At 42.1% G+C, this 12755-nt stretch overlaps 1 protein-coding gene across 1 annotated transcript in view; it reads right to left on the reverse strand.

Moving 5' to 3' along the window:
- SUCLG2 (succinate-CoA ligase GDP-forming subunit beta) overlaps positions 1–12755 on the reverse strand; it is a 236451-nt gene that overhangs the window by 114382 nt on the left and 109314 nt on the right. Inside the window, exons 3-4 of the mRNA XM_084634188.1 lie at positions 9234–9333; positions 9011–9101 (exon numbers count right to left, since the gene is read on the reverse strand). Of these exons, the coding sequence (XP_084490314.1) occupies positions 9011–9101; positions 9234–9333 (191 nt within the window). The remainder of the gene's footprint in view (positions 1–9010; positions 9102–9233; positions 9334–12755) is intronic.

Consider the following 12755-nt stretch of genomic DNA (forward strand, 5'->3'; position numbering starts at 1 on the left):
AGGTTAAAGTTGTATCTCCCCAAAAAAGTCTGGTAGTTTGCGACCTAGAATTGCAGGCTGGCCGTGGAATAAAATTTCCTTCCCAAAAGGTCCAGCCTCTTGGCCTCCATTTTTGGGGATAGAACTGGATTGCCCATCTGCCTCTCTCACTGGCCACAGAAATGACCAACAACCCCAGGGGAGGGTGAATGTGCAAGTACTTGAACCCCTTGGCTAGGGTGAAATACTTCTTTTCAGTCCTCCTGGAGGTGGGCAGGATTGAGGATGGGGTTTCCAAAGAGCTTTGGCAATCTTTAGGACCCCATCGTGCACCAGAAGTGAGACACGTGCGAGGGTTGATGCAGAGAGCACATTAAACAAGATGACTGATAGCACTGCCATCTCCTCCACCTCTAGGCCTAAGTTTGTGGCCACCCTTTGGAGCAGGACTTGGTGCTCCTTAAAATTGTCTGGTGGGCTAGCGTGAGAGGGCCCCGCAACAGCCTCATCTGGAGAGGATGAGGACAACTGGACTACCAGGGGAGGGCCCAGGGCTTCATCCCCCATGGGGGAAGGAGGTTTTGGGGGGTGGGCACTCATTCCTCCACCCTGGTGTCCGATTGCACTTCATACACCGATCCTGGTGCCACCCATGCTGTCCGTTGCTTTTCTGAAGTTGCTACCGATGATTGGTGCGAAGGAGGCATCAGCATAACCGGCTTGCCCCAGCACTCCAGTAAGGCCACTGGCCCTGCTGCCAGGGTGGAATCGTGGAGGCGGATGCAGCCCCAGGTCGCCAGTCACGCCAGTACTGCCTCAGTGAGAGGCTGAACTCCCTTTCTGAGCTGGAGGAATCCCCTTCTGGTGACCACAGTGCGGCCATCGACCCCTGAGTCTGGTGACTAACTGTCACCATGGGTGAACAGTGCCTTGAATAAGCGGATTGGAGCCGGAAGCGGGGGGGGGAGGGGGGAATCAGTACTGCTTTGGGGAATGTTCCCACAGTCTTGGTGTCGGCAACCTACGTCACGGAGACGGTTGGCGAGAGGATGACTGGTGCCAGCCATATGGTGACCGGTGTCTCTCTCTGGGTGAACCTTCTTGAGAGGGCCAACACCGGAAGCACAGTGCCAGCGATCTGAAGTGGTGAACCAGCAACCTGGGTGGACATGGAGATCTATGGCATGGCAATGGAGAGCGCTGCCTCGGCTCCGGGGACCAGCAGCATTCGCTTGCATTCTAGGAGGATACTACAACTGGCTTGCCCTCGTAGGGAATTTTTGCTGGGGCCACTGCAACTTGCGGTGCTGACTGCACTAGAGAGTCCTTTGCTCTCTGGGCGCTGGAAGAGCCTGGGAAGGTGGCGGCTCTGCCAATAGCCTGGAACCCCTACTGCTGCCTGGAGTCCGTGGCGGATCCCTCAGGGGGGTAGAAGCCCCCATGGGGGGGCACCTCATGTGGTTCCAGGGTGGGCGGGTGGTCTGAACAGGGTCCTTTACCCGATGCTCCTTGGTCTTTCTTGCTCGGTGCCAGGTCATGCTTCTTAGATTTCAACTTGGGCATCAGTGAAGGGGAGCAATGCCAGGTAGAATCTGGTGTCGGGGTGAACTACACTCTGAGGCCGAAGTACTGGGAGTTGAGTCTGTCCAGGATGGCCCCAAGGCCAGGCGGAGAGCAGCCTCCATGAGGAGAATGCTCAAACGGATGTTGCGCTCCTTCTGTGTTCTGGAACGAAAGCTCCTACTGATGTGACACTTTTCTTTGACATATGATTCCCCTAAGCCCTTCAGGCAGCTGCTATGGGGGTCACTAACATGCATACGCCTGTTACAGCAAGCACAGGGCTTAAAACCCGGAGAGTGAGGCATGCCCCGCCTGGGGCAAAGTCCCCGCCAGGACCCTAACCTACAGTGCTTAACAACTACTTCGCTAACTAACTACTGCCAACAAAACTATTTACAAAGCACTAAATCACAAAGCAAAGAAGAACCTGCTAACCACTTGCTAGGAAGGGACAGACACACTCTGATAAACCGCCAGGGGCGGTAAGAAGGAACTGAGAGGTCACAGGGCCGGCAGTGCCTAATATACCGATGCAGGACCTCGGCACTCCAGAGGGTGCCACAGCCGACCCTACGGATACTACTAAGGTAAAAATCTCCAACAACTGTGCACGTAGGCACGCGCACGCCTAAACTGGAATCGACATGAGCAAGCACTCGAAGAAGAGCCTTGAGTTGTTCAAGATGATAACTGACAGGCATCCATGGTACAGAATTATTGATTTTTTTCAGGTAAAAATTCTAATTTCCTCCACAGATCGGTGTAGAATGCCTAGCAATTTCTTGCAAGTAGAATAGGGTTAGCGCAAAGGGAAGAAGTACGTAGGCAGATAAAAGGTACCTTATCTTTAAAAGCCCCATCTTAGTTAGAGAAAAGTGTCAGTCATATAATGTCTGGCATAAGAATGCAAACAGAAGCCTGCAGTGTTAGAGACTGCCCATTTGCTATTAATGAGGGGCATATGCCAACAGTTAATCGGGAATCCCCTCATTAGGCCTTCCTTCCTTCCTTGACAATAAAAAGACGGAAGGAGTGAGGTAATAGACGAAGGGAGATGGAGGAGAAGGAAGAAAGGAAGAATAGAGAAAGTAAATAAGGAAGTGTTATTTACTCCTCACTACACAAGAACTAGGGGTCAACAAATGAAATTAATAAGCAGCAGGTTTAAAAGGAAGTATTTCTTCACACAACACACAGTCAACCTGTGGAACTCTCTGCCAGAGGATGTTGTGAAGGCCAAGACTATAACAGGGTTCAAAAAAGAACTAGATAAGTTCATAGAGGATAGGTCCATCAATGGCTATTAGTCACAATGGGCAGGGATGGTGTCTCTAACCTCTGTTTGCCAGAAGCTGGGAATAGGCAACAGGGGATGGATCACTTGATGATTACCTGTTCTGTTCATTCCCTATGGGGCACCTGGCATTGGCTACTGCCGGAAGACAGGATACTAGGCTAGATGGCTGCTCTTATGTTACGAAATGCCTAACTCTGAATACCTTAGTGATATTCCTGAATTGATGAGGAAGCTCCCCCCAGCAAAATCACTGATAAATCAGGTTCCTCATCCAGTGCCACCTAAGGCTTGGAAGACTGTCAGCACTTATTGACCAGCCACATCACAGAGGAGTTTGACACATCAGTGGATGAGAGAAAAGGGTGGACTAGTGGCTCTCTAACGACCAGCAACTCTTTCAGTCTTCCCTCAGGAAATCATCTCATCAGAGTCTACCTGCTTTGAAGTGGGTGACTTGGCCTTCTTGGTAGAGTTCACTGCTACATTTAGACTTCCACTAAATTTCCCACCCACCTCCAGTGAGAAAGGTGCAGTAGTTTGTATCTGCAGTGCCATGTAAGTGAGGTGGGGCAAGAGACAGAGAATTTGGAAGAGAAGATGGGACAAGAAGTGCCAGTCCTTCACATGTAGTTCATCTTTGGCTTTTACCTGGTGTTCACATGACGTAAGCAACTGACTCCATCGGTCCAGGCCAGTGTATAAGAAACCATAGAATTTTGGGGTTTTTTTCTTGTATTGTTCTGCTTTGCTTATGATGAAAAGTGTGACAATTCATTATCCTATTTTCCACAGCAGTTTTATAAAAAAAAATGTCTTGGGAAAGCTGTTATTTTAAAGCCACCCTAATTACTTTATATTTTCTTGCTTTAACATTTACCCTTCTAACACTCTGCCTGTAAGTTAAATGTCTAATTTCATATGGAAATCTAAAATGGCCCTTTGATACTGAATCATATATTAGAAATGTTAATTCTCTTATTGCTTGGAGAAAAGTCACAGATATCAGGTTCTCTAAGTTGTCATGATAAGCAGAAGACTGCCTGCTCAGATAACCAGACTCTCCAAATTCCAGGGTGCCATACGAGGATTTTATGTAAACCTCACAAAATAGCTGCCAAGTTCTAAAGGAGCCAAGGGGACTTCTATTTATTTGAGAAATATCCATTTTAAGAAGCACAGCCACGTTTAAATACTTCTGTAGGCACATATGCAGAAAAAGACAGTTCTACATTTGAGAATTCAAGTTTGGATAACAAAATTCATTTTCTACATGACTATTCTAACTGTAGAAAGATTTTGAGCTTTAACATTTATCCTTAAAAATGAAGTACAATATTGCTATCTCCTAGAACTCAACACCTGCTCATGGCCTTTCATCACTAACACCTGCTGATGCTGACGATAAAAATTACACCCATTGTCCAGATGCGTTGTGCAACTAAGTTCCATCACCTGTGTGCAGGTGTTCGAAATCACCACCTGAGAAGCACGGTCATGGGTATCTGTGTTGCAGATTTGCAAGATTTATCCAAATCCACTTTACAACAACTAACTATTTTTATTTTGTTGCCGGGACCCAAGCAATTTATCCCATCAGCGTGAACGGTGATGCTGGTTTATTCAAAGACTTTTCCACCAGCATTAAGAAACAAATCCTCACCATTGTGACTTAATCAAAAATGAGAATATAAGGTTCTGTTTACAAGGCAAAGTTTTACCAGTTATATTGAAATAACTAAACCAATATAATTATTTCAATATAACTCCCTGTGTGGACACTTACTCAGGAACAAGAGTGGGTTTTTTAGGTTAGCTCAAATGCCTTTCAGTGAGACAAACTAAACTGAAAAAAGCCACTCTTGTTCCAAAATAAGACTGTCCACACACCAAGTAATACTGGTATAAGTATACTAGTTAAATTCACTCCTTAGCTTGCATAACTTTCCTGTGTGGACAAACCCTAAGAAAAGGAGCATGGGGAAATGGTTTGAGCAGGGGACTGGGAGGCAGGAAATCACGACTTCTAATCCCAAACCTACAACCAACTTGTTATGTGGTCTTGGACAAGTAATTTAATGTATGTATCTCTTCATCTGTAAAATAATTATGAAATACCTATTTGAAAAAAAATATGATTATTTAATTTTCTAAAGTGCTAAATAATTTACTCAAACTTTCTAAAAGAACAGAAAAGTGAAAAAAAGAAAGAATATCTTTCCGTACTGACTTGTAATTTACTTTAACCAAGTTATAGGACAAGACATATTCCTATTGCAATAGAACAAAAATGCCTACTATCTCCTGAATCTCCATTGCCATAATTAAATGCAGAGGTTACTGAAGGCACTCTCCTCTGCTCAAACTGCTACCTTTTATTTTTGTCTCTTCAAGATTTACGAGACATTTTCTGTGCACAAAAATTTCTATATGTTAAATGTTATCCTGGAGATACAAAATCCATTTAGCTATCACATACAATGATGAAATTCTATCCTACAACTAAGATTGTGGAACCTGATACTGCAGTGTGACACTAATACTCTGAATGACTTGTAATTTCTGTAAATTACAGCCAGTTCCAAGATGCTAACAAGAGCGGAGTCTGCCTAGAAAGTAAAGTCCCCCCCGCCCATATATCTTTTAAGAGGAGTCAATAGCTTTTCACAAAAACACTTCTGTTGAATTAGAGAGATATGCATCATTATAAAGGTCTATGTTTTCTCCAAAATCTATTGAGTAATGAGGGCATAGCAGTCTAGTTATCATTATTTACTTTTGATAGATGTACCCACTTAATATAAAGTAGGGCTAGTGTGTTTGCTTGGCAATCTGATAAAGCCTAGATAAATCATTACGATCACAAAATGCTTTTACAAAATGTACAGTAAACTGGTTATTGCAGTACAATTCAAGAAAACTTGTGCATGTGATAAAGATGGAGAATATGCCAATTTGCTGAAATGCACCAAAACTCTGCAATGGTAAAGATTTTACATTTAGAACAAAATGGCTAGCTACCACGAGAAACACAAAACACATGGGCTAGCAATCCCTTACTACTGATTGCAGACAACAAAATGCACATGCATATTGAAGAGAAATCATAGATCCACATTAAAATGCTTTTATGTGTACTGTAATATGTTTCCACATATCCTTGCTGGACAGCAAAAATACATACATTCTAGTCTATATACATTGTCAAGGTTCCTCCCCGACTCTGAACTCTAGGGTACAGATGTGGGGACCTGCATGAAAAACCTCCTAAGCTTATCTTTACCAGCTTAGATCAAAACTTCCCCAAGGTACAAAATATTCCACCCGTTGTCCTTGGACTGGCCGCTACCACCACCAAACTAATACTGGTTACTGGGGAAGAGCTGTTTGGACGCGTCCTTCCCCCCAAAATACTTCCCAAAACCTTGCACCCCACTTCCTGGACAAGGTTTGGTAAAAAGCCTCACCAATTTGCCTAGGTGACTACAGACCCAGACCCTTGGATCTTAAGAACAATGAACAATCCTCCCAACACTTGCACCCCCCATTTCCTGGGAAATGTTGGATAAAAAGCCTCACCAATTTGCATAGGTGACCACAGACCCAAACCCTTGGATCTGAGAACAATGAAAAAGCATTCCGTTTTTTACAAGAAGACTTTTAATAAAAAATAGAAGTAAATAGAAATAAAGAAATCCCCCCTGTAAAATCAGGATGGTAGATATCCTACAGGGTAATTAGATTCAAAAACATAGAGAACCCCTCTAGGCAAAACCTTAAGTTACAAAAAAGATACACAGACAGAAATAGTTATTCTATTCAGCACAATTCTTTTCTCAGCCATTTAAAGAAATCATAATCTAACACATACCTAGCTAGATTACTTACTAAAAGTTCTAAGACTCCATTCCTGGTCTATCCCCGGCAAAGACCCAGCATACAGACAGACACAAAGACCCTTTGTTTCTCTCCCTCCTCCCAGCTTTTGAAAGTATCTTGTCTCCTCATTGGTCATTTTGGTCAGGTGCCAGCGAGGTTACCTTTAGCTTCTTAACCCTTTACAGGTGAGAGGAGCTTTCCCCTGGCCAGGAGGGATTTCAAAGGGGTTTACCCTTCCCTTTATATTTATGACATACATACTTACACTGTGCTAATCATTGTCGTATCTGAGCACCTGATATTCTTCCACACAGAGACTTTAGGGTCAGAAGAGACCATGATCATTTAGTCTGAATACCTAAAAAAAGACTCACCCACCCGTTCCTGTAATATTCCTCTAACCTCTGGTTGAGTTACTGAAGTTCTCGAATCACGATTTAAAGACTTCAAGTTTGGCAGAGTATCCACCATTTACACTAGTTTAAACCTGCAAGTGACCCACGCCCCATGCTGCAGACAAAGGCAAAAAAACCCATATCTCATATGGATACGCTCTCCAGTTAACAACAATAATTTGTAATAATCATTACACTGAATTTAGCTTTTTCTCTCTTCACAGAACAATTGAACAGACTGATTTTCTCTGATTTATTCTTTGCTGGATTTTTTTTCTTTATTAAAATCCCTCTGGCTTGATATCTGAACAACATTGTTTAGGTGAGGTTGGTTATATAAGCTACATGGTATTCTCTGTCTTCCCTGGTTGGATGAGAATACCTTATGATTATTTTATCTGGTATGAATGTTCATGGAAAACAAAACACAAAAGGGACACTATTTAAAGAAATGACAATTTTCTTTAAAAACAAACAAACAAACAAACAAACAAACAAACAAACAAACAAACAAACATTGATGGGAATTTTTTTCACTATTCACACAAATCTAGTCACTATGTTTCCAGGATATACTCTATGCTCTTGCTCCTGACACTATATATATTTACAGAAGCAATGTGCTGAAGGGGAGAAAAAGAAGCTACAAATAATACGTTTTATCTTTACAATACATAATGTATGGAGCTTTCTGGATATCCACTATGTAAGAACACATTCGTACTCTCTCTACTAAATTAAGTTAGTGTGCTTTCATTTAAATAATCCATTCTGAAAATACAGACTTTTCATTTCTATTGATTTTCAATGGAAATTAGAAGTCCGCTTTGTAGATTTGACCATTTAAACGAATGCACAATCTTCCAATCAGATGTGGAGTGAGGGGGGAAACAAATGTTCCTCTGCTGGAGTATTTCGAACAGTTCAGCTAACACAAAAAGGCATAAGACTCAGGCATTTACAGAGGAAGAGAGCTGTCACCACACAATATTCTGAGAACAGCTGTAAACTGAGAAATGTCTCTCTTGTATTTATTATCAGAGTTTCTGAGAGGTAGCAGTAATTTTTGTTTCTTCTTTTTTACTATTTCAAATTAAACTTCTACCAGGAACTATACTAGTCAGCTTTTCTTCTTCCCACAGAGATACTGCTAAAGACACAGCAGAACGTTCCTCAACCACACAACAAAAAGCATCTCTTCAGCTACATGTCCTCTTTCTCCACCAACGCCAAGACACTGGCAGTACATTAGCAGCTACCTATTTTTTCTTCAACTCACGCCAAAGAAGTTTGCATAGCTGTCTCCTGGCACCAAGTAGGCAGCATAGCTCTTCATTATATTCCCTCTCTCAACAAAGCAAAGTTAGAGAAAAAAAAATCAGAAAATTTCCAGCAGCAGCCTTACTTACTTGATTTAATTCCTTAAAGGATTCAATCGAAGCATGAAAGTCTAAGAAAGCCTGGCCTGAAGGGCTACCTATGTTTCTCTTACTTAGGCCAATAATTAAGCACATGACCACCCCACAAAAAAGGCACTTTTGGCATCCTAGAAAAAGCAATTCCCCAAAATGAGAGAATGTAATATTTCTCCTTTTGAAGTCACCTACCAAAAGGCATACTTCTGCTACAGAGATCAGGTTAGAATTTGCTAGGCATTCGCTTCATCATACACAGCAAAATGGAGTGTATGTCGTGGCCAATTTCAGAATATTTAGTGGTGAACAAACATTTAAAAGCAGACAAAGATAACACATTTTCCTTTGTCATATTAATAGGATGCAGTCAATCAGAGATTTAAATAAAAAAGGAGTGAAAAACACGATGGCATACACTACAGCACGTTTGTTCAGTTGCAACTGTAAACTATCTTCAATTTTTAAGGAAGAGGAAAGAATCTTACTTTCTTAACTTTAACGCCATCCTTTGGAGTTTGCTTTGTTGCGAGATTGTACCCAATCATCTGTTCAGCAAGCTGCCCAACAACCTTAGGGCTACAAAAGAAGGGAAAAAGTCAATTTACTAACATGTATTAAAGATATTTTGATTAGTTAAAACAGCCGTTGCAAAAGCCTCAATACTATCAGTAGCATATTACTCATGTCTTTTGAATTTTAGAGACTTACTCTTTAGTTAGATGGACCCCTCCTTTCAATCCACTATTAAAAACACCTTTTCCTCTCCCTCCAGCTAGGATTTGAGCCTTTAGAACAATTTCTGTTGCCTCTGTAAGAGAAAAGAAATACACTGTTTTGCTATTAAATGTCATTTATTGAGCCATAGCAACTATTAACCTATTTCAAAAAGCAAGTAGTACAGTACCACTAGAACATATTTAAAAATAAACTAACTAAAATTCAAAACAGCTAGACAGTCTTACAGAGAAGTCAGTTTTGTTCATAACACAACACACCAACAAGTGTTAAAGAACATCGACGAGTTACCCATTAGCTGGCTAAAATATGTTGGTACTTAGACAAACAGTCATTAATAATGTATAACTTGAATAATAATCATGTAACTTGCATAATTTGGTTGCCTAGTTTTTAGAATTGTTTTCAATACATGGACCAGAGCATATGTCCTTTGAGTGGTCACATGTGCACATGGTAGCAGGCAAATGTTTATGGAGAGAGAGTAAATTTCAGTCCCTGATTGAAGCCCAAACAACAAGGGTGTGGATATGGGGATGCAAGGAAGAATCCAATCTCCAAGTGCTGGCTGGGTAGGGGAGCAGCTGGACATCAATCCCTAGGCTAAAGCAGCAGCTGCTAATCCTACATGGGGGTTTTGGTCCACTTGATCCAGTGTCTAAGCCAATGCCTTTTTCCCTGGTTTCAAGCTCCCCACTTTACAGTGGAGTAGGGAAATTCCAGCTTTGCTGTGCACAAGGGATACAGAATGCCCTAGGTATTCATTTGTATGCATTTCCCTGACCCCTGTGAAACAACACCACCCCAGTTCTGGGGCCTTGCACACCTTCTTCAGCCCTGGGTGACGTTCTCCTGCAATAAAATACTAGGGCAGAGGTAAATGGCTACTCCAGCCTCACTCTGCCCCTCTACTCTCTATGTGGCCTTGTACAGAGAAGCAGCTGCTCTCATCTCACTCTGCCTCCTTCCCCTATAAAGCCTGCGCACAGGGAAACAGTCCGGCCACCATCCTGCCCATGCAGCATCCTGCCCAGAGTGTAACGGCTGCTCCCCTAGGTGGTGCTATGTGCACAGAGATTAACCACCATTCTTGTCTTATTTTCCAGTTCGTTCTCCTCGCCTTGCGGCGACTGGCCAGGGAGCTCAGAGGGTTGCTGCCTGATGGGTAGAGTTGTGAGGTAGGGGCTGGGCTGGGCTGCTTAGCAGGCAGGGAAGGTGTGGCTCTCTCCTCCCGCAAGCCAGGCTGAACTCCAGGTGGGCGGGGGGAGGGGGCGGAAGAAGGGCAATAAGACATCTAAACTGATTGAACCGCATGGGGGGAAGGTGCAAAACCCCTTGGGAAGGAGGCCTGAGACCGCCAAACTGGGAGCATGTTTGTCTCATCCACTTGTTACGTCTTCTCTTTTAGGCTGTAAATTCTGAGGCAGGGACACTTGTTTACTGGGTTTGCACAGTGCATATTAAAATCGGGTCCAGCATGGTTGAATCTTTAGTCACAAATGCAAAGTAAATGTTAAATAATAACAACTATGGGGGAGGAATTTACTCAATGGACCCAGGAGGACTTTGCACTGCACCCCCACTGAAACCTCATACACCCATGCTCCTAAACTACTCCCTTCTCATCAGCATGGGAAAGCAGAAAGCTCACAAGATTAACTACGTCACACCAAAGAAGGAAGCAAGTTTCAGATTTGAGATACCTCACAACATCCCTGATCCCACTCAAAGAATGTCCTGCTCCTACCACCCTCCTTTTTCAATCAAAGTACTGTTAGCTCAAACATTTCAGCTGATCTCAACTACCCTGTGAGCACATAAGGAAAAAGGTGAATTCACTTGTAGCCAGCATCCATACCATTTACAGCTTTGGAAGTCAAAACCAATATCTAATGTGGAACTCACATGAACCCAAAGATACCGGGTTCTGCACTAGCTAAAGTTTCCAAATGGTCTTGGTACAGCCAATTTAAAGGCAAGAGTAATCTGATCTGGCAGTGACAAGCACATGGAAACTGCAGTGAGGTCAGAAGAACAACAACATAAGAACGGCCATGCTGGGTCAGACCAAAGGTCCATCTAGCCCAGTATCCTGTCTTCCGACAGTGACCAGTGCCAGAAACTAGGGATACCATCCCTGCCCATCCTGGCTAATAGCTATTAAGGTCTATATCCAAAAGAAAAAAGGCACTATCTAACCTTCTAGCTAAGCACAGATGGAAAAGAAAAAGAGAGCACTCTTAACAGTGCTGCTACCTGGACTTCCAGAAGCATAAGAAATGTGTGTTAATCTATGAAGAAACAGAGTGTCCAAAAAATGTTTTATTAATGATTACTAGCCTCAGTTTTTCACAGCTATCAGGATGCCCCCACACGTGTTATGAAGAGATGAGGTCTAGATATTAATGCACTATAAAGCACTGTCCGGAAAATGCTCATGTTTAAAATTGTTCCATGTTTTGTTCTTATGTGATCTGATGCAATTCCTGCTGAAGTTTATGGAAGGCTTCGACTTCAGTGGGAGTTGGATGAAGTCATTAATTAATGCACTTATTTTGTGTGTGCGTGTGCATGCAAGAAACTGTGGTATTTGCTCAATATAATATATCAAGACAATATAACTATTTACCTGAATATTTAACCACATTTTAGTATTAAGACTAAAACACAAGTTTTTCACACAGCTGGTAAAAGTAGCACTCCAAAGTACATCTGATTTTCAGGCTTCTCAAGACAAACCCCCCATGCTTATCCATCCACTAACATTTGGCATATATCATTCTGACCCTTAAGAACATTCTCCTTGAAAATACTTCATGCATTTCAACATATTCATGTTCCCAGCTCTCCTATTATTCATGCCACTGCAAGGCAGACAACAAGGAAATTTAAATGCAACAAAGTTTTATATCAGTGTTTTCTAAGCATACAAATTATTAAGATGAATTAAACTATAAATCACTTTCCAACCCACAGTAGCAAAACCTAAAATCACATGGCTGCTATGACAAAACATCTAAGTTGGCACTGTTAATGGACACTACAAGCATTTAATTAGATTCGTTTTAGTCACTAACCATCCTGACAATGAAAGCTTTGTATTTCCAACGACAAGTGCTGTCAATTATGCATGTAATCATTACCCTTGTACCACAGGTCTTAAGGCCACCAAGTCAATTTCACTCATAGCTTGCATGCTATACAATGAACTAATTATATTAATTTGGCTATAACAAAGTAAGAGAGCTGAATTAAATGCATATATTATTATAGTCTGCCAAAAAGAATATCTAGGCAATAAAATAACTGCACAAAGACAACGATCAAAGACATAAATAAGTGCACTAAAGTAAGAATAACCATGTAAAGGTTAGACCTGAAGTACTAATCAATACACCAGCTCAGCAGAACACAGTAGAGCAGGTTCTTCTTGCCCTAGGGGAAACCAACATGAAGTAATGTAATTCAATAGTTATTTGCCCAAGCTCTGGAAAA

The sequence above is a fragment of the Lepidochelys olivacea genome, assembly GCF_965140295.1.
Source record: "Lepidochelys olivacea isolate rLepOli2 genome assembly, chromosome: 7".
NCBI classification, from domain to species: domain Eukaryota; kingdom Metazoa; phylum Chordata; order Testudines; family Cheloniidae; genus Lepidochelys; species Lepidochelys olivacea.